The sequence below is a fragment of the Schistocerca gregaria genome, chromosome 1 (genome assembly GCF_023897955.1).
Source record: "Schistocerca gregaria isolate iqSchGreg1 chromosome 1, iqSchGreg1.2, whole genome shotgun sequence".
Classification (NCBI taxonomy): domain Eukaryota; kingdom Metazoa; phylum Arthropoda; class Insecta; order Orthoptera; family Acrididae; genus Schistocerca; species Schistocerca gregaria.
In genome coordinates, this window is record NC_064920.1 from 628,945,425 (window position 1) to 628,967,571 (window position 22,147).

The 22,147-nt window shown below is 40.9% G+C and overlaps 1 protein-coding gene across 1 annotated transcript in view; it reads left to right on the top strand.

The window, feature by feature from the left end:
* The window catches only part of LOC126359866 (N-alpha-acetyltransferase 80-like), a 118,762-nt gene that overhangs the window by 77,814 nt on the left and 18,801 nt on the right, over nt 1–22,147 (top strand). Inside the window, exon 3 of the mRNA XM_050007662.1 lies at nt 1,492–1,622. Coding sequence (XP_049863619.1) covers nt 1,492–1,622 — 131 coding nt within the window. The remainder of the gene's footprint in view (nt 1–1,491; nt 1,623–22,147) is intronic.

Genomic DNA, 22,147 nt, shown 5'->3' on the forward strand with positions numbered 1-22,147 from the left:
CTCTCTCTCTCTCTCTCACACACACACACACACACACACACACACACACACACACACACACACACACACACAACCACCCAAAAAGTTCCGAGACTGATTTTATTCCTGGTGTACAGGCAATGTCAATGCAGTGATTACCTGTATGGCAGCATCTTGAACTAACAAATGTAAATAACAGAGATGATCATTTGACCAGTCAGTTGTGAGCAGGCAGAGTTCAGTAGTGGACATGCGGCTGCAGTGTGACAATGTTGCTGTCTCACAAATCATAATAAAGCAACATCTCTAAATCAAGTCCATTTTGACTGAGTGAGGTGGCACAGTGGTTAGCACACTGGACTCACATTCAGGAGGATGATGGTTCAATCCCGCATCCAGCCATCCTGATTTAGGTTTTCCGTGATTTCCCTAAATCGCTTCAGGCAAATGCCGGGATGGTTCCTTTGAAAGGGCACGGGCGATTTCCTTCCCCATCCTTCCCTTACCCCAGCTTGCGTTCCGTCTCTAATGACCTCATTGTCAATGGGATGTTAAACACTTAATCTCCTCCTCCTCCAAGTCCATTTTGAAAAATGATGGAAACCACTGGACAGCAACTGTCTTGCAGTATTCTTCATTTTTCAAAACGGACTTGAAAGGTTGCAGTTGCCCCATAAAAAGGGCTGTTCTAAATCAAGTGTTCAAGACATTCCCCAGAATGTTTTGAAGATGAGAAAAGTGTGTGCAAAGCCTGCCATAAACACTTTGTCTCCCGATGAAAAATTATACGAAAATATGCTGCCATGGCTAGACTAAAATGCCAAATTTCAGGCAATTCTTTTCTGGAAAACATCGTCAAATCATCACCAGTGATGAGAGTTGGTGTTATCAATACAAAACTTCCACAAAATTACAAAGTGCAGAGATTCACATGAAGAGCCAGTGCTATGACAACATAACCGACATTTGAGGCAGTGTGATACCTAAGTTGAACAACATCATAAAGAAGGAATTTTCTGACAGTTTCACATGCTTGTATGAAAATTCTGCGCATTGTACGCAATAAGGGAGGAGGCTATGTACCTGTAGAACATTGAAGCATTAAAACCACCATCTTAACTTACTTCTTTTTTAAAAAAATCCTTTGTTTCACAGTTTTCCCTTTCATTCTGTTTTATTCCCGTGTTTCAAACCTCATGCAAGCAACTTATTTACTTGCTTTTTTCTTTTCCACCCTCTCCTTCTTCTTTCTGCTTTACATGTCTGTTGTAGTACTAGTCTCCAAATTTTCAAAACCCCTTCTTGTTCTCACTATTCACTGTTGTTCCAAAGGCAGTTTTCCTATTCCTTATTCTTCCAGGATTTACATATGTATGTTACATCAGTCTGATTTACTTGAGTGTCACCCAGAGTATACTGTGCATTTCCCCAGTCCTATTAGAATCTGATCAACTTATCCTTAAATTGAAATGTCTCAGCCTATCTTTAATGTGAAATTTTATTTTTTCAAAGGTTACGCACTCTTCAGCAGTCTTCAGACAGCCTGCCAATGTCTTTAGTATTGGTAAAAGATCAACATGTAATTGGCCATAGCAAACTGACACCTTTACCAGCAGAGCCAAATGCATGCTTTGTGGAATCTGGTAAGAATGCTGCAAAATTGCATAGCTGCCATTTTGTTCAATACTTTCCCACAAAAATTTGTTTTAATTTTCATTCACTTGCATCAATCAACCCAAAATCATTCAGAAATATGTCGTTAATAACAACCTGCATTAATACTGGATTTTAATTATATTAAGAAAAATAATATAAGACTTTATGTTCAGCATTGACTATTGGCTGCGTACGATTAGCTTTTAAACTCTAATGCAGCTGATTTAGTCTTTTAGTCACTATGAAGGTCCTTAGATTCATGTCAGCTGCTGAGCACTGTATGCATCAAACATTTATGTTTTGCAGTTAAAAGATTCATTTAACATCATGTATCTATCCAGCCTTCATGTTACAAACCTTTTTGTTAGTTAGTTGCAGTTTTTCTCAGCCTAGCATTACAAAGTAGAATGTCATAAATAATACTTTAAACTAAAGATGTTACAGACATTAGATAATCACAAGTAGTATTTGTATACATATGGGCAACACCACCTCCCACCCCCCCCCCCCCCCCCCTCCCACACACACACACACACACACACACACACACACACACACACACACACACACACACACACAGAGAGAGAGAGAGAGAGAGAGAGAGAGAGAGAGAGAGAGAGAGAGAGAGAGAGAGCTTGGCATTACTGAAACTTAAGATACCACCCTGTTTTTTTAGCCATGTTTGAATTTATTTTTATTTGTAAAGTATTTAAATCATGACTCTGGATATTTATAAAGTTTTCAAGTACTCAGGTGAAAATTTGCCTCATATATATTTTTCTATTTGAAAACTGAGAGTTAAATATACAACAATGTTATATCACAATTAGTATTCCAATAAATAACAATAAAAGTATATAAATATATGGAAACTTACTAAAAATCATTTTTAAGGTGGACTATGACTTTCTATAGGAGTTGCAAATGATACATTTACAATTAATGGTGCTAACTCTGAAACTATAGGTGGAGCTTCTGTAAAAATTTCTACTTTTGAATGACGCGTAGTTTTTAGGAGAGCTTCAGGGAAACATGCATGACAACATACACTATGTAATCGAAAGTATCTGGACACTCACAGAAACATACATTTTTATATTAGTTGCATTGTGCTGCCACCTACCACCATATCAGTGACATCAGTAGTCACTAAAAATCATGAGAGAGCAGAATGGGGCACTCCGTGGAACTCACAGACTTTGAATGTGGTCATGGGATTGGGTGTCACTTGTGTCGTATGTCCGTATGCGAGATTTCCACACTCTTAAACATCCATAGGTACATCCACAGGCCGACCTCATCTGTTGACTGACAGAGACCACCGACAGCTGAAGAGGGTCGTAATTTATAAAGGGGAAACATGTACCCAGACGATCACACAAGAATTTCAAATTGTATCAGGATCCACAGCAAGTACTATGACAGTTATGCAGGAGGTGAAAAAAACTTGGATTTCATGATCGAGCGGCTGCTCATAAGCCACACATCATGCCGGTAAATGCCAAACGACACATCACTTGGTGTAAATGATGCCTCGCTTGGTGTAAGGAGCATAAACATTGGATGATGGAACAGTAGAAAAAACATTGTGTGGAGTGACGAATCACAGTACACAATGTGGTGATCCGATGGCAGGGTGTGGCTATGGTGAATTCCTGGTGAACATCATCTGCCAGCATGTGTGTAGTGCCAAAATACAATTTGGAGGCAGTGGCGTTATGGTGTGGTCGTGTGGACTGGCCTGTACAGAGTCCTGGTCTGAATCCTTTGGGATGTTTTGGGACTCTGTGCCAGGCCTCACCGACTGACATCAATACCTCTCCTCTGTGCAGCACTCCATGAAGAATGGGCTGCCATTCCCCAAGAAACCTTCCAGCACCTGATTGAATGTCTCCTCAGTGCAGCACTCTGCAAAGAATGGGCTGCCATTCTCCAAAAAACCTTCCAGCACCTGATTGAACATATGCCTGTGAGAGTGGAAGCTGTCATCAAAGCTAAGGGTGGGCCAACACCATACTGAATTCCAGCATCACCAATGGAGGGTGCCACGAACTTGTAAGTAATTTTCAGCTAGGTGTCCGGATACTATTGATCACATACTGTATTTGCAGAGACAAAAGTTTTAACTTCTTATAGCATTCACAGTTTGCTACTCTCTTAGATCCCTCCAAATTTCTGTCCCGTCAGCTTGTACTGATTCTTATCTTGCAAAGTCATTTTAAAGTTATTCGAGACAAATATCACTATTTATATGTTTATTGATTTACAAACAATATCCAATTAAGGTATCAGTATAACAAAGTTAATTGCTTTAGAAATATTTACACTATTTTTACAATACCAATTACAATACCTGTAATTTATATAAATCACTAAACGAATTTACACACGTAAAATAGATCCATTAAATTGAAATGTTAGTTATCTAGATAGTAATTTGATTTATAGAATTTCCTGGAAGTTCCCGGAACGATACTCTAGGTATATACTATTCTTTCTTGGTTCCAGATGTGTCACTCATGCTGCAAGAATATTAAGAATGCTCACTACCACTGATATATACTTGTATTCTATGTCCGGCCATCATAGATGCCATAATTCCATATTACATATGCTGACCATAATGGCTGTAATGCAGATAATGTTAAGTTGGGACTGAAGAAGTTGAATACAATCTTCAGAGTTAATAGTTACAGTGAAAAAACTGTGTCCACAAAGAACGAGATTGACAGGGATGAGGAGGCTGGACAACAATACACCATTGTTCTATCGCACACCCCATTTTTGTATTGCACATGTAGAGTGGCAGCAGCCACTTGGGGAAAATTCTTCACTGAGAGGGCATTAAACTGATCTATTGTAACAGCAATAAAATTGCAGAGCTGCTTGGATCCACCAAAGATGTCATCAGTACACTGCAAGGAGTATATGAAGTCAGCTGTGTGAAAATGACATGGCTGAAATGTAACGACTTGTTTCCAGATTTTGATTTTTTATTTCCAGTCAGTATTAATTACCACAAAGTCACAAATCACAGTCAGTTTTCATATGGAATAACAGATTAGTACAGAACAAATGTGTTGCAAAATTTTACATTTTCTTCATAGCCACAGCAAGTCAAACACCTTCACAAACTGTTAATTGTCACAGTCACAGTATGACTGCTGCATATGGCTGCCAAAAACCTTTATAAATATATATACCTTGTGTATTGTTCCAGGACCTTCCAGAAAGTTGTGTAAATCAAAATAGTATGTATGTGACTTTTGCTTTTAAGTTTTATCATAATTTTAATTTACTGGGTATATTTTATATTTATCAGTTCTTTTAGAGGTTTACGGAAATAACATGTAATGAAAGTATTGTAAAAATAGTTTAAATATTTCTAAAATTATTAACTTTATGTTCTGCCAAGACCTTCATTTGATGTCAGTTGCAACTCAATAAAAATATAAATAGGACATTCATCTTGAATAACTTTAAAATGAGTTTGCAAGATAAGATAAGTATATTTACTCTGTTTGATATGCTTTTACAGTCATTTTTTAGAAAACTAATTTTCATGGTCTAAAATTGCCGCTTATGTAACTATCGATAATAAATGGAAAAATATATATGTTGCAAAGTTTCACCCAAGTGCTAGAAAACTTTATAAACATCCAAAATCATGCTGTAGTATCCAGAGTTCTGTACAAAGAATGTCCAAGAAACAAAGAGAGAAACATTAAACCTAAGAGAAAAGTGAGATTTAACTGGGACATAAAATTAAACAAAAGTCATGATTTTGAAAACATTTTGCTAAATGATGATATGCAGATGAAAATAAACTTATGGAAACTTTTTAAAAATTTGTTTCATGGTGGAGTACAACTTATTGTAGGCCTATTGTAAATGGTACATCTACAGTTAATGGTGCTAACTCTGTGACTATAGTTGGAGCTTCTAAATAAATTTCTATTTGTGAATGAACACACAACACTTTTAAGGAAAGCATCATACAATGACAACATGTTTACATAGCTAAAAGATTTTGCTTCTTACATCATTTACGAATTATGTCTCTCTTAGATCCAGCCAACTTTCTGTCCAATGAGGTTGTACCGGAGACCAAGCAAGGTGGCCAGTTGTTGGCACACTGGGCTCGCATTTGGGATGATGATGGTTCAAACCCACATCCGGCCATCCTGATTTAGGTTTTCTGTGATTACCCTACATCGCTTCAGGCAAGTGTCAGGATGGTTTCTTTCAAATGGTATGGCCAACTCCCTCCCCCATCGTTCCCTAATCTGATGGGACCAATGACCTTGCCGCTTGGTCCCTTCCCAATTCAACCAACCAACCTTGGACTGTTGTATATTATCACTTATTCTTATCTTGCAAAGTCATTTTAAAGTTATTCAAGACAAATGTCACTATTATATTTTTATTGGCTTGCAACTGACATCAAATGAAGGTCTAAGCATAACATGAAGTTAATCACTTTAGAAATATTTTCACTTTTTTTACAATGCAGGGTTATTCTAAATGATGGACCCATTTTCAAAACTTCGTATTTATTCAAGTACAAATCCAAAATGAACAAGCTTTATACCAATGAAAAGACGACGTTTGTAATTAAATCGCTTCTCTTTGTCATTGGAGTTGAGAGCCTGGCACAAGTTATAATCGGTAGGGCTTGTACAGCAAATGCCGTCTCAGAACTTTCTGTAGTGTTGATTGAGGCATTCCAAATTCTTGACTAGCTCTATTGATAGACTTACTGGGACTGTGCAAAAAAAGCTTTCTTGAATCTGTCGGACATCATCCTCTGACACACGCAGTCGGCTAGTGCGTTTTCCTTTGCACATACTCCCGGTCTGTTTAAACTGCTTAAACCAATGGCTAATGCTTTTGCAAGTTGGTGGTGAATACTGAATTTGATATGAAATGCTCGCTGCACTGCAATTTACGACTCACTTTTTGCGAACTCAAGAACACAGATAACCCTGTGCTCCACAGTCGTTTCTGAAACCATCACCGCCCGGCCACTGCCACCCACCAAAAACTTTGAAACTTCCTCTTTTCATTGGTATAAAGCTTGTTCATTTTAGATTTGTACCTGAATACAAATGAATTTTTGAAAATGGGTCCATCATTTAGAATAACCCTGTACTCTCATTACCTGCCATTTTCATAATCTCTAAAAAAAATTAATAAATGTAAAATACATTCATTAAATTTAAATGATGGTAAAACTTAAAAACAATAGTCACTTAGATACTAATTTGATTTATACAACTTTCTAGAAGGTCCTGGAACAATATGCGAGGTATATGCTATCCTTCTTTGGCAACCAAATGCGTAACTCATGCTGTGGCTGTTATGGTGAACAGTTCATTAAGGTCTTTGACATGCTGTGGTTGTGAAGACAGTGTACAATTCTGCAACACATTTTTTTCTATACTAATTTGTGATTCCATGTGAAAATTGACAGTGCTTGTGACTTTGTGGTAATTAATACTAATTGGGAATAAAACATTAAAATCTGGAAATAAGTCACTATGCTTCAGCCATGTCATTTCCACTGTGCAGCACCTAATGAATTGTATTATGTATATAATTAATAATATGTGTAAAGATTCATTTCTTGAGCTTTCTCTTTATACATTGCATATAAATTGGGTAACACTTGGAATCAATGCTATTTAAAATTAATATTTGCAATGTTGAAAATTAAGGGAGGATCTTTACATGATGAGGCAGCCTCACAAGTGCAGTCCATCTGCATGCCAGCAATGCTTACATTGGCAGCCAACAAGATGTAAAATTGCAACCATCAGCACATATCCTATTGGAGGACTGCTTGAGTTACTCTGTATCTTACTGAATGTAAGTGGCTGCATAGCTGGAAACCAAGCCTCGTTGAAGTCTATGTTCCTATGCTTTGATTTTATTTTCTGACACAATTGATTTTTCTTCATGTTGTTCCAGCCACATGTCAATGTTATTTTAGTCATGTGCCTGTTGCTAACTCATCTGCACTCACAGCTGACTCCTTGCAGTGTACTGATGACATCTTTGGTGGAGCAAAGCAGGTCTGCAGTTTTGTTGCTGTTGCAGTAGATCAGTTTAATGCTCTCTCAGTGAAGAATTTTCCCCACATGGTTGTTGACTATTTTCTGTGCAATAGAAGAATGGCGTATGGTTGTTCCACCTCCCCTTCCCCTTCCCTGTCAATCTCTTTCTTTGTGGACAGGTTTCTTCACTGTAACCATTAGCTCTTAAAATGGTATACAGCTTCTTCATACCCAAACTGACATTGTCTGCCTTACAGGTCCTGTGAGCTGTTATGGTCAGAGTGTGTGGTACTGAATTCTGGTTTCTATGATGGCGGTACTGAATTCTGGTTTCTATGATGGCCAGATGTAGCATACAGATATGCCAGTGGAAGTGGGCTTCCTGGCTACTGTGTCAAAGTTGGTGACTGGTACTTTTCCACAAAGAGAAAATTCCACTGTATACTGTACACTTTTGTTGGTACACTGTGATACTGACAAGAGATGGTGGGTTCTGTTCCTCTTTGAAGGTAGAAGATGGAAGTATTGTCAGCATTTTTGTTGCACAGTGTGGGATGAAGTGCAAATTTCTCATGTGTTCCATGAGGAAGTCCATTGCTAATAGTGAAAGGCAAGATCCCATTGCTACACCATCCATCTGCCCACAAAATTTCTCTTTCACCATGAAGAAATGGTTATTTTTTGAAGGCAACTCACTTTGATAAAGTATTTATCATCTCTGCTGGCCTCATCATCTCTTGCGGGCACAATTGTGAACAGCAACATCACATCAAAAAGTTTGGTGAAGTGGACTGAATCCTTTGTGAATGGAGGTCCATTGCTCACCAGATACTGCAAATTTTTATTTTTAGTAATTTTGACAGGTTGCATTGTCCCAGCACTACTTCATAGCCTGATGAATACAACTTGCTATAGTAGCTGAAATGTTGGTTCATCATTTTACAGTGATGTCTACACTCAGAGTAATTTTATGATAATTTAAAAAAATACTTTTTAAGGTAGAATATGAATTTTTAGGAACTGTTGTACATGGTACATTTATACACTGTAGCTCCAAAGCAACTGGTATAGGCATGCATGTGCATTTGTATTTGAATACAGATATATGTAAACAATCAGAATTTGGCACTGCAGTCAGCAACACCTATATAAGGCAACAAGTGTCTGGCACAGTTGTTCGAGTGGTTACTGCTGCTGCAACAGCAGGCTATCAAGATTTAAGTGAGTTTGTAAGTGGTGTTATAGTTAGCACACGAGCAATGGCACACAGTGTCTATGAGGTACTTATGAAGTGGGGATTTACCCATGTGACCATTACACGAGTGTACTGTGAATACCAGGAATCTGGTGAAACATCAAATCTTCGGCATCACTGCGGCTGAAAGAAAGATTCTGCAACAATGGGAGCAATGATGACTGAAGAGAAATGTTCAGTGTGACAAAACAGCAACCCATCTGCAAATTGCTGCAGAAGATTTCACTGCTGGGCCATCAACAAGTGTCAGCATGTGGACAGTTCAATGAAACATCTCCTATATGGGCATTTGGTACCAAAGGCCCACTCATATATCCTTGATGACTGCACAGGACAAAGCATTCTGCCTCACCTGGGCCCATCAACACTGACTTTGGACTGTTGATGAATGGAAACATGTTGCCTGGTTGGATGAGTCTTTTTTTCAAATTATATCAAGCAGATGAACATTTACAGGTATGGGGACTACCTCGTGAATCCATGGACCCTGTGTGTCAGCAGGGGACTGTTCATGTTGGTGAAGGCTCTGTAACAGTGTGGGGCATGCACAGTTGGAGTGATATGGGACCCTTGATACTTCTAGATACAACTGTGAGACAGGTGACACGTACATAAGCATCCTGTCTGATCACCTGCATCCACTCATGTTTATTGTGCATTCGGACAAACCTGGGCAATTCCAGCTGGAGAATGTGAACCCCACATGTCCAGAATTGCTACAGAGTGGCTCCAGGAACACTCTTCTGAGTTTAAACATTTCCGCTGGCCACAAAACTCCTCAGACGTGAACATTATTGAGCATATGTGGGGTGCCTTGCTACATGCTGTTCATACTCTTATGGATTTATGGACAGCCCTGCAGGATTCATGGTGCCAATTTCTCTAGCACTACTTCAGGCATTAGTCCTTGCCGCGCCATTTTGCGGCACTTCTGCATGCCCGCGGGGCCCTACACAATATTAGGCAGGCGTACCAGTTTCTTTGGCTCTTCAGTGTATTTAGTACTGCCAACACACAAACTATTGGTGAGCTTTATACGAGGGTTGCCAAGAAATTAACGCACCAGGTTTTTTTCTTCAACAATTCTTCATTGAACATAATGAGAGTTATACACAGAAAAGAATGGTGTTTTATCTACACACCCAATTTTTCCACATAATCTCCATCCCATTCTATGGCCTTGCTCCAGCACAAAACAAGGGCATGTTGATACCAGTCCTTGTCCTGGTGGTGGAACCAGTTCTTCATTGTGTGAATCACCTCCTCATCATCCTCAGATGTCTTCCATGAATGGCACCCCTTAATGCTCCAAACAAGTAGAAGTCCGAGGGGGCTAGGTCCTCTGTGCCCAGCATCTAACTGTACTTCTGCAGATGCTCCATAGACTTTGCACAAGCGTTTTTAAATATTCCCCACAGTTTCTTTCTCTGCAGTGAGAAATTCAATGATGGCACATTGCTTGTAACATACATTACCTACAGACGCCATTTTGAAACTGTCCTGCAGCTACGCTATCTATCGGAAGTGAAGGAAACTTGGCATGCTCACTCCTGAGATTTCAGATAATAAATATGTAATGTTTTGCATTCTTAGCATTGTTTTCGGCTGAGCAAAAAAGTGTGGTGCACCACTTTCTGGGCAACCCTTGTATAAATTTCTACTTCATAACAAACATAAAGTACAGAAAGTTGGAGGGATGTAAGAGAGACATAAACTGAGAATGTTGTACGAAACTAATTCTTTTGTCCATGCAAATACACTTTCATATGTCTCATTGTATGAAGCTCTCCATAAAATTGCTTGTGTTTATTTAAAAGTAGAAATTAAAGCTCTGCCTATAGTTTCAGAATTAGCACCATTAACCGTAAATGTATCATTTACAATAGTTCCTATAAAAAGTCATATTCCTCCATGAAAAGAATTTTTTTAAAGTTTCCGTAAGTATGTATTCATTTGCATATCGTCAATAACAAAATGTCTTAAAAATCATAATTTGTTTATATCTTAAATTAAATCTCACATCTGTTTTCTGAACTTCCTCTTTACATAACATTGGATAATACGACGTTTGACCTAAAAATATGTTTTTTCTGTTTATATCCCTTAATGGTTATTATTTTTTTCCTATGCACATGCACTGATGAGCTAAAACATTACGACCAACCTGCTCAGTACCATGTTGGCCCACCTCTGGAATAGAATACTGTAGCAGCTCAGCATGCCATGGATTCATCTGTCCTTGATAGTTTTCCAGAGGTGTTTGGCACCAGACATATATGCACAGGTCACTGTATCAAATAATGAACTGGTAGTTTGTGCGCATGCATCTGGCACTTGACAGTGTCTCAGATGTGTTCCATCAGATTCAGATGAAATGAATTTGACTGCCAAGACAGCCGTGTGAGTTCATTATCGTGTTCCTCAAATGACTATAGTGTGAGTCTGGCCTTATGACATGGATAGTTGCTCTGCTGAAAGTTGCCATCACCAGTGAGGAAGGCTTCAAGCATGAAAGAATGCAGGTGGTTTGCACATATCCCACAGCTGTTACGGATGCTTTCAATTACAACTGCAGGTCTCATGCAAGGCCAAGTGAATGCCTCCCATGGCATGATACTGCCCCTGAAGGCCAGCATATATGGGGCGGCATATATTTCAAGCAGCCATTAACCAGGATGATGGCACATTGGAATACTTCCATCAACCAGGTGTAACAAGAAATGTGATTCATATAATTCGGTGGCACATTTCCATTGGTCCATGAGCGTATCTTGATGGTTCTGTGCTCATTGAAGTTACTGAGTCAATATGGAAACACATAGGGATCTTTAGCTCCAGACCACCATATTCAACAATGTAATATAAACAGTATGCTGTGACACAGATCGCTCCCTAACCTGACTTACAGAGGGGATAATCCTTCGACTTCCAAGTTCTCTGATAAGCCATGGGTGTCCAACACAGCTTCACTATTTTTGAGATGCTCATTCACAGGCACCAGCTCATAACAATCTATCTTTCTTCAAAGTTGTTTATGACAGTGGATTATTCCATTAATGGCCCTTATCATCATTAGACTGATTTCCCATTCACCACTTCTCCACATATATGCTTTACTTACCTCCACATATATACAGGGTGTCCAAAAAGAATCTTTATAACTTCAAAATTTTATTACAACGTCACTTGTTGAAATATTTTAACAACATTTGTTTTATTGTAATCAGTGTTTATAAAAGTTTTTTTGACAGTGTTTGATAGACCTCTATATTGGCACCTTTAATATCACAAAGCACATCAAGACGGTACTCGATTTCTTGCCATGTTTGCTGTAGCATAGCGTCATCAATGGTGGCAATGGCATTACGAATCCTTTGCTTCAAGTCAGAAATGTCCTGTATCTGTGTTTGATACACAATATCTTTTACATACCCCCATAAAAAAAATTCAAGGGAGCAAATTCTGGCAAATGCGATGGCCAAGGAATTGGCCCAACCTTCGCAATCCATCCACCTGGAAATGTTTCATTGAGGAACTGACAAACATGCAGTGCCCAATGTGGTGGTGCACCATCTTGCTGGAAAATGATAGTTGGTTGTAAGTCAATCAATTGTGGTGCTACATATTTGATCAGAAGGTCGAAGTAAACATCTACAGTAACTGTTGACTCATTGCAGAAAAATGGACCAATTATTCGGTTGCACATTATTCCACACCTTACATTCACTTTTGGACTATCCCGGTGAAGCTCTCAACTCACATGGGGGTGTTCAGATCCCCAGATTCTCACATTGTTTCTGTTTAATGTCCCAGAAACATGAAAAGTTGCCTCGTCACTGAAACAAACTCGCTTGAGGAATGCTTCATCCTCCGAAAGGCGTTCCAGCATGTTGAGTGCAAACTCAGCCCGTTTTGGCTTGTCATTTGGCTCAAGTATCTGTAACAGTTGCACTTTCTAAGCATACAACCATAAGTTCTTGTGAAGGACATGATGCACGGTTGATCGTGGTAGTTGCAACTGTCTGGCAGCAGTGCAGATGGACTTCATAAGTGAATGAGTGAAGATGTTTAAAATGCGATCAATGTTTTCCTCGGATGTTCTTGGTCGCCCGCTCCTCCCTTTATCCAACACTGTCCCTGTCTCCATAAATTTTTTGTGTCATGTGCATGGATTGGAGGGCGCGATGGTGGATCTCTTCCAAACTTCGTTCCGAAGTTTTGTTGAGTCTGAACATCCAATTTTGTCTCAATAAACTAGGACACACATTGTGCCTTCTCTTGAGGAGTTGCCATTTTATAGAGGCTTCAGTTCCTTCCATCAACAGAGTATCTGAAACCCAAAATTTTAATATATATAAGAACTTTAGTAAACAGTGACTACAATAAAAGAAATTTTGATAAAATATTTCAACAACTGCCATTGTGATAAAATTTTGAAGTTGTAAAGGGACTTTTTGGACACCCCGTACATTCTTTACCATGTCTCATGCTCACACCACTTGGTGGTATTTGGGCATGTAATGGGCATCAGTGCAATTATTAAGCGTTAAGAGAAACAATGTACTTACTATCTCACTATTAAATGACAGCTGAAGACAATATGTGGACTTGTAGTTATGTCATCACTTTTGCCTGTCTTCACATTACCCACAATGCTCTGCAATGCAGCCTACAGATACAGGAGGACAAAGTGGGCCATGTTTGGTCAAACTACTGCCTCATACACATGTGCAGCTCTCATTCTTATACAGTAATGTATCAATATTGGTTGTAGTGAAGGGGAGGGATATGCATGATAAGGAAGAAATAAAAGGAGAAATAGAAAATTAGTGCATTTCTACAAATTCTTTCTCGACTATGTTGAGGTCACCCTGTCCTCAAAGTCTTGACAAAGAAGGGAAAGAAGCAGTTTAGCTATGGTGGGGGAAGGAGGAGGAGGAGAAGCCGAAGCAGAAGAAGAAATTGGGCCACCAAGGAAACTGAAGAAATTATTGGCTATAACAAGAAACCAGTAGTTCCTCATCAGAAGGCAACATTTAATTGCTGCAACCAATCGTAACATGTAAGCAATATAGTATTGTGTGAACTGGAAGAAAGCAAGTAAAGAATTTTCAAAACACCTGTTATATCTTTTGAAATAAATATTGCAAAAATCTGTCTGTTATTCCAAATTCAATCAGTGTCACAGCAGGAGTACTAATTGAAAGAGTACCTACATCTAGATCGATACTACGCAAGCCACCATACGGTGCATGGCAGAGGGTACCTTGTATCACTACAAGTCATTTCCTTTCTGTTTCACTCGCAAATAGAGTGAGGGAAGAAACCTCTGTCTATATGTCTTGGTATGAGCCCTAATTTCTTTTATCGTATCTTCATGGTCCTTATGCGCAATGTATGCTACAGGCAATAGAATCATTTGGCAGTCAGCTTCAAATTCTGGTTCTCTAAATTTTCTCAGAAGTTGAAAAGACTGTTGCCTTCCCTCCAGGGATGCACATTTGAGTTCCAAAAGGATCTCCGTAACACTTGCATGCTCTTCAAAACTACTGGTAACAAATCTAGCAGCCCATCTCTGAATTGCTTCAATGTCCTCCTTCGATCCAACCTGGTATGGATTTCAAACACTTGAGCAGTATTCAAGAGTAGGTCACACCAGTGTCCTATACATGGTCTCCTTTACAGATGAACCACACTTTCCTAAAATTCTCCCAATAAACCAGTTAACCATTTGCCTTCCCTACCACAGTCCTCACATGCTTTTTCCATTTCATATTTTGCAGTGTTACACCCAGATATTAAAACAATGTGACTGTGTCAAGCAGGACTATTAATGCTGTATCAGAACATTACAGGTTTGTTTTACTTGTAGGAGTACAAGAGATTCTTTATTGTCCTTCTGAAAACCAAAAATCTGTTTGTCACAATTTATAATGACAAATTAACACTGCCTCTTCTGTGGTTCCAACCAAAACACAATTTGGTGGATTTGGCTTCAACTAACTCACTGGAGTTGGAACTAAACATTGAAATGACCAACCCTCAGAGAGATTTTTCCAATGCAGAAGCCTACTTCTTGGCATTATACTTTCTTTACCGATGAGAGCTTACTTAAGGGACTGCAAGCAGTTGCTGCATGAATTGGCCAGCTATCATTGATGGGAACTGTCCACAGTGGTCCCTGGGTTTCAGCTAAATTCCAGGAAGACACTTGCTGCCCCCTTGTAACTCGTAACTGAATGTGGGTGTGATCTTGCAATGTAGCCAGCGACTTCTTACTGCTGCCTCGTGAGATACCTAGTGGTCTGTAGCTCTTGCTGTGCCTCCTGGCAGTCTAGGGGTATACTTTAAAATCGCACTTGGCTGCTATGGACCACATGAGTATTGCTTTCTGTGAGTTGTGCATTATAGTCATCATGCGTGTTGTGATTGTTGCCCCAGGGCATCATAGCAGTCCTCTCCGCCACCAGTGAGTCAATGCAATGGCGACCACAGAAACAGCCTCAGTGGCACTGGAGTCTTTACTGTGTGTGTGTGTGTGGGGGGGGGGGGGGGGGGGGAGGGGGGGCAGGGAAGGGTTACCCAGATCCACCTCCATTAGCATGGGATGAGAGGCCCAATGAACCATGTCTGGTCTCTGGAGGTCTCAGGCCGGGGCAGTGGCAGAGGGTGCAAAGAGTGTCTCATCCCAGGAATCTGGAATGGTAGAAGGAGTTGTGGCATCCATCACTGGGTTGGAACCATTATGAGCCCAGATTTGACTGATGTGCCAGTGGCCGCAGCCTCCTCGCAGCAGTCGAGCTTTAACCATCAACTGCCTGATCAAGCAGAGAATGGAGGCAGGCTGCCACTAATGATGACCTCAATCTTGTGCCTGCACCCATACTTGATTGTGCAGAGAAAAGTAATGCCATCCATTAATCCGAGATGGTAAGGGGCCGTTCTGAAGAGATGTCAGGGGCTGTTCTGAAGGTACGTCCGAGATAATTGTAACCTTTGTGGGCAACCATGTAGTTTTTCTGCCGGTGAGGAACTGTTCTGAGGAGATGCATGGTATGAGGAAAGGAAGAGTGTCAAGGCATTGTCAGTGGAGTGGCGTCGAGGTAATTTTTTCATTTGGGTCTTGAGGGTGCATACTAGAAGTTCGGTCAGACCATTTGAGGCAGGGTGAAATGGAACTGTGTGGAGTAATGAGTTGCCACTTGAGGTGCACAAGTTCCACAACTCTGCCTGTGTTAATTTGGGTCTGTTGTCAGTGACCAAGTCTTCTGGGAGGCCTTCAAGGGTGAACATCGTCTTTGCTGAAGTGGTTGACTGCATCAGAAACACAAAGGGGAATCAACTGCTTACATTTACAACCAGGAAACACACAAAAAGCTGAGGAATGGCCCAGCAAAATCCAAATGGAGGCAGGACCAAGGAGTCATCATGATGGGCCATACAAAATACGGATTGGGGAGGGGGGAGGGCAGGTGGTCACTTGCTTGCTTTGACATGTGGGGCAGTCCTTCACCATCTTGGCAATATCTGCATTGATACTTCTCCAGTACAGACATAGTGTTGGGCGAGGCACTTTGTCAGGATGATTTCCCAATGGTTGTCATGGAGAAGCCACAGAACCTTAGGCCAGAGGTTGCTGGGATGCATCTGAGTGGAGCCCATGGCCCCCCCATATGAGCACAATGTCATGCAAGTATGAAACTTCATGCTTCCTGGTCCTGAAGACCAGGTGTGCTAGATTTTTCTTGTCTGTGAGCCATCCTTGTGTTGTATAATGCAAAACCTCCCAGAGGACAGGGTCATTCGATGGGGAGATGGCCACGACATCGGCACTCACTGTCCACATTAAAAAATAATTCCAGTTCCTCATCTGGGTTGTGGCTGACAGGCAATCTTGATAGGAAGTCAGCATTGGCATGGGCGGCATTAGGGTGATATTGGATATCGTAAGAATATACTGAGAGAAACAGAGCCCAACATTGCAGCTGGCACGCCGTATGGCTTGGTATTGGTGCTGAAGGCTTGAAGGATGCAGTACAGGTTTATGATCCATAATGAGTGTGAAATGGCCGCCATAGATGTAATCGTGAAAGTTTTTGATGACAAAGATGATGGCCAAAGCCTCCTCTTCTATTTGGCTGTAGTTCCTCTGTGCTGCTGTGAAGCTCTTGGATACAAATGTGATGGGTCACTTCACATCGTTCTCACTGTGCGAAAAAACTGTGCCTATCCCATAGGTGCATGAAGATGTGTCCTAGATACTCAACTTGGTGTATGAAAAAAGAACGTTGGTCAAGATTACAGTGAATGTTCACTGCCATGAATGTGAAGAGAAGCAAGTTGAGAATCCAGGCAAGATTGGCTGTATTCTTTCCAGCGACCAGAATATCATTGAATTAGTTCACTATCCTCAGGACATCCTTTAAGAGTTGTTCCAAGTACCTTTGGAAAATCACAGTGGCACTAGTGATGCCAAACAGAAGCCGCATATATAGGAACAATCCAAAAGGAGTGTTTATGACCACAGTCTGCAAGGATTCTGTGTCCTATGGGAGCTGGAGATAAGCATCCCAAATGTCAATTTTGAAGAACACTGTACCCCAGTGAGATCATAAACAATGTCCTCAAGCTTGAGAATGGGTTATGTGGTGACTGTGGACTGTGTATTCCCAGAGGCCTTGAAATCACCTCAAATGTGGGGCAGAACTTGACGGTTTCTCCACAATCATGATGGAGGACCACATAGATAGTTAACAAAGCACTGTTTACAAGATGGCGATTGTTTGAAACTACATGTCCTGGGAGGGTCTCTTTCAGTCATGAGCACCAAATGCTGCTGCATGGCTTCAAATTTGGGATGGGAGACAAATACCAGAGCTGGATATTGGATAGAATCTGCTGCTCTGACAGATTGCTCAAAAGCCCGAATGATGTGAAGCCATGAATCAAGAAATACATCTTTGAACTTCAGGAGATACTGCTACAGGCCTTCATCAGGTGTGTGAACTAAAATCATGTTGCATATCAGGGCTGATGTATAAGGGAGCCAACATTGTTCATTGGCACATTGAAAACAGCATTCTCAGGAGAGACACTGGAGCCTAGCTATCCATTCCCTACAGGTTTCAGAATGTAGCTTCTCACAACTAAAGAACTTGTGTCACACTGCATCAATGTGAATCTTAGTGTCGAAGTAATCAGTTACGCTTTTCCTCAAGAAAGCATAGGGTGATAGTGTGCTTTTGCTTGGGGATGTAACTGTTGTAATTACTGGTAGATCATGGGTCCTGCATTGGCCAACTGGAAGGCACACTGCTGCTAGTCACCATAGATATTGTCCATTGCAATATGTTGCTATGTAGCAGGGTTGATTTTCTTGTCAAAGTATTGAAACAGCAGTGTTGATTATGCGCCTGGGTGTAGCTAGGTGGCAGGCTGGGCACCAGCCCCACAGCAACTGGAGGGGGATGTCTTCAAAGATAGAACTTGTGCCAGTAGAGCCTCATTCACCCGCTGCATCCTTTGTAGCAAGAGCAACACCAGATACGTAATGTCTGTGTTCAGTGGCAAGGACGCCACTTGTTCCTGATCAACCTGGTATGTGGCACACTTGTTGTAATCAATACTAAAAAGCTCCTTGTTTCCACTGCAAAATTTGTCTATTAGTCCTAATTGGAAGAAAGTCCCAGAAGGAGTACATTAGCTTCTTTATTGTCTTTCCGCAAACCAAAAAAAATGGTCATCACGATTTACGATTACAAATTAACTAGGGTTTCAGCCAAAATACACAAATCAAAAAAGTTTTGCATCACCTCGGTTATGGAATCTGAACAGAAAATTGGAATAGGGATCAACATAAACATCATTTCCACCCTTTTTATTTCTCATGAAAACGACACATTGCATGTTGTACCACCATACAGTGAGGCCTTCAGAGGTGGTGGTCCAGATGGTACACACCGGTACCTTTAATACCCTCTTACTTTGATGCATGCCTGTATTCAGCGTGGCATACTACCACAAGTTCATCAAGGCACTGTTGATCCAGATTGTCCCACTCCTCAACAGCAATTTAGCATAGATCCCTCAGAATGGTTGGTGGGTCATGTCATCCATAAACAGCCCTTTTCAATCTATCCCAGGCATTTTCAATAGGGTTCATGTCTGGAGAACATGCTGACCACTCTAGTTGAGTGATGTCATAATCCTGAAGAAGACATTCACAAGATGTGCACCATGGGGGCGCAAATTTTAGTCCATGAAGATGAATGCCTCACCAATATGCTGTTCATATGGTTGCACTGTCGGTCGGAGGATGGCATTCAAGTATCGTACAGCCATTACGGTGCCTTCCATGACCACCAGTGGCATACATCGGCCCCACATAAGGCCACCCCAAAACAGCAGGGAACCTTCACCTCGCTGGATGTTGTGTCTAAGGTGTTCAACCTGACCTGGTTGCCTCCAAACACATCTCTCACAATTGTCTGGTTGAAGGCATATGCGACACTCATTGGTGAAGAGAACGTGATGCCAATCCTCAGTGGTTCATTTGGCATGTTGTTGGGCCCATCTGTACTGCGCTGAATGGTTACGTGATTGCAAAGATGGACCTCACTGTGGACATCAAGAATGAAGTTGCGCATTGTGCAGCCTATTGTGAACAGTTTGAGTTGTAACACAATTTCCTGTGGCTGCACACACAGCATTATTCTACATGATGGCATTGCTGTCAGGGATCCTCGGAGCCATAATCTATAGGTAGTGAATCCACTGCAGAAGTAGCCCTTGGCTGGCCTAAGCGAGGCATGTCATTGACAGTTCCTGTCTCTCTGTATCTCCTCCATGTCCAAACAACATTGCTTTGGTTCACTCCAAGACACCTGGACACTTCCCTTATTAAGAGCCGTTTCTGGCACAAAGTAACAATGCGGATGCAATCGAACTGCAGTATTCACCGTCCAGGTGACAAGACAACACAAGCTGTGTACCTCCTTCGTAATGGAATGACTGGAATTGATTGGCTGTCGGACTGCCTCTGTCTAATAGGTGCTGCTCATGCATGGTTGTTATATCTTTGGCAGGGTTTAGTGACATCTCTGAACAGTCAAAGGGACTATGTCTGCGATACAATATCCACGGTCAATGTCTATCTTCAGGAGCCCTGGGGACCGGGGTGATGCAAAACTTTTTTTGATGTGTGTACAATTCTGTGGATTTGGCTTCAGGTAACTCCCTGGAGCTGGAACTAAAGACTGAAATGACCAACACTCAACGAGCTGCTTTCCAACGCAGAAGCCAACTTCTCAACATCACACTGTCATCATCAACGGCACATCAAAGAGAGCATAATTAAGGGACTGCAAGCAGTTGGAATATGAATCAGCCAACTCTCATCCATGGCAACTGTCTGCAGTGGTCCCTTGGTAGCTCTTCTCCAGAAGAGACTTGCTGCCCCCTTTTAACTTGTGACTGGATGTAGGTGTGGCATTGCAATGTGGCCAGCGACTTCTTGCTATTTCCTCGCGGGGTACCTGGTGATCTGTAGCTGTCATTGTGCCTGCTAGTGGTCTGGGCTGTACTTGGAAATACTGTGTGGCTACTACAAAGAGTGTGAATGTTGCTTTCCATGACTTGTACATTATAGACATCATGCGTGTTGTGGCAGTGCCAACTCTGCACCATAACAAATATGATGTTGACTATTTCTGAGAAGTCAAAGATATGTGTCATTCCAACCCTGATCTATCTGTCTGCAGGCATAAACATCTGTTCTCAGTGCTACATGACCCAAAACAGGCCTTAGAAAGCATACCTTTAAATGCTATGTGGATGGTTTCAAGATATTTTGGCTTCCCTATACATTTTATAGGACTTATGGAAGTGTTATGCAAGCAATGAAATCAAAAAAACCTTTCATTTATCAAAAGGCTTAAAATACGGCAGTGTGCTAGTACCCACGTAGAAGTATCCACAGTCTTTGCCCTATAATTGGTAGCCCTGCTCTAAGAGACACAGTCTACAAACAACAGTCAAAACGTTAAATTCCATTTTGATAGAGAAATTTTTAATCAAGCTAGCCATTGCTTGAAAGAGAATGATAAATTACACTGTCAACAGAGTTGCAATATGCACAGGATACTCCTCATCCAGCTAACACACCTGAAGAACTGCAGTCATCCATCAAATACTTCAAGAGTTTATGTGAACGATTTGGCCTGACTCAGCTCAGGAAACCAAAGGGGTCTTATAATCACCCCTTGGAACTACTTTCTCAAACTGTAATACTATCATTTCTCATGCACATACTGCTGCAGTGGCGGGAATAATAATCATCACAAGGTAGAATCTTACAGTAACAAACAGCAAACTCTACATGTTAAGTTTACTGCAGAAGCAGGGTGCTGTACCACTTCATTTGGAAATAGCAACACTTAGTTCTGGAATGGAACATACACAAAAAAGGTTACTTAGATTCTTTAATGGTTGAATGTCCGCAGCTCGCGGTAGCGTTCTCCCTACCCGAGCATGCGGTCCCGGGTTCGATTCCCGGCGGGGTCAGGGATTTTCCTGCCTCGAGATGACTGGGTGTTGTTGTGTCATCTTCATCATCATTCATCCCTATTACGGTCGGAGGAAGGCAATGGCAAACCACCTCCACTAGGACCTTGCCTAGTAAGGTGGCACGGATCTCCCGCGTCATTCCCCTACGCTCTGTAAAGAAGTATGGGACTCATCAGCAGCAGCACCCTCTTGAAAAGACTCATATAAGCAAGTCGTGTGCATGGAACAGTACAGGAGACATTAACAGGTATCAAGATAGATCACATAATGGTAATATGGTGATTTTAAAAACAATTTTTAAACTGCAAAACATTTCCAGGGCTAGATATGGACTAACCATAATTTACTGATTATGAACTGCAGATTAAAGCGGAAGAAATTTCATAAAGGTAGGAAACTATGGAGGTTGTATCTGAATAAATTGAAAGAACCAGCAGTTGAGAGTTTCAAAGATAGCATTAGGTAACAATTGGATGAAACAAGGAAATGGAATACAATAGAAGAAGAATGGATAGCTTTTAGAAATGTAATGAAACACTGAAGGCAACAGAGAATAAAATAAGAGAAAAGCTAAGGGCCAGCATAAATCCTTGAGTAACACACAAGATACTGAATCTAACCGATGAAAGAAGAAAAT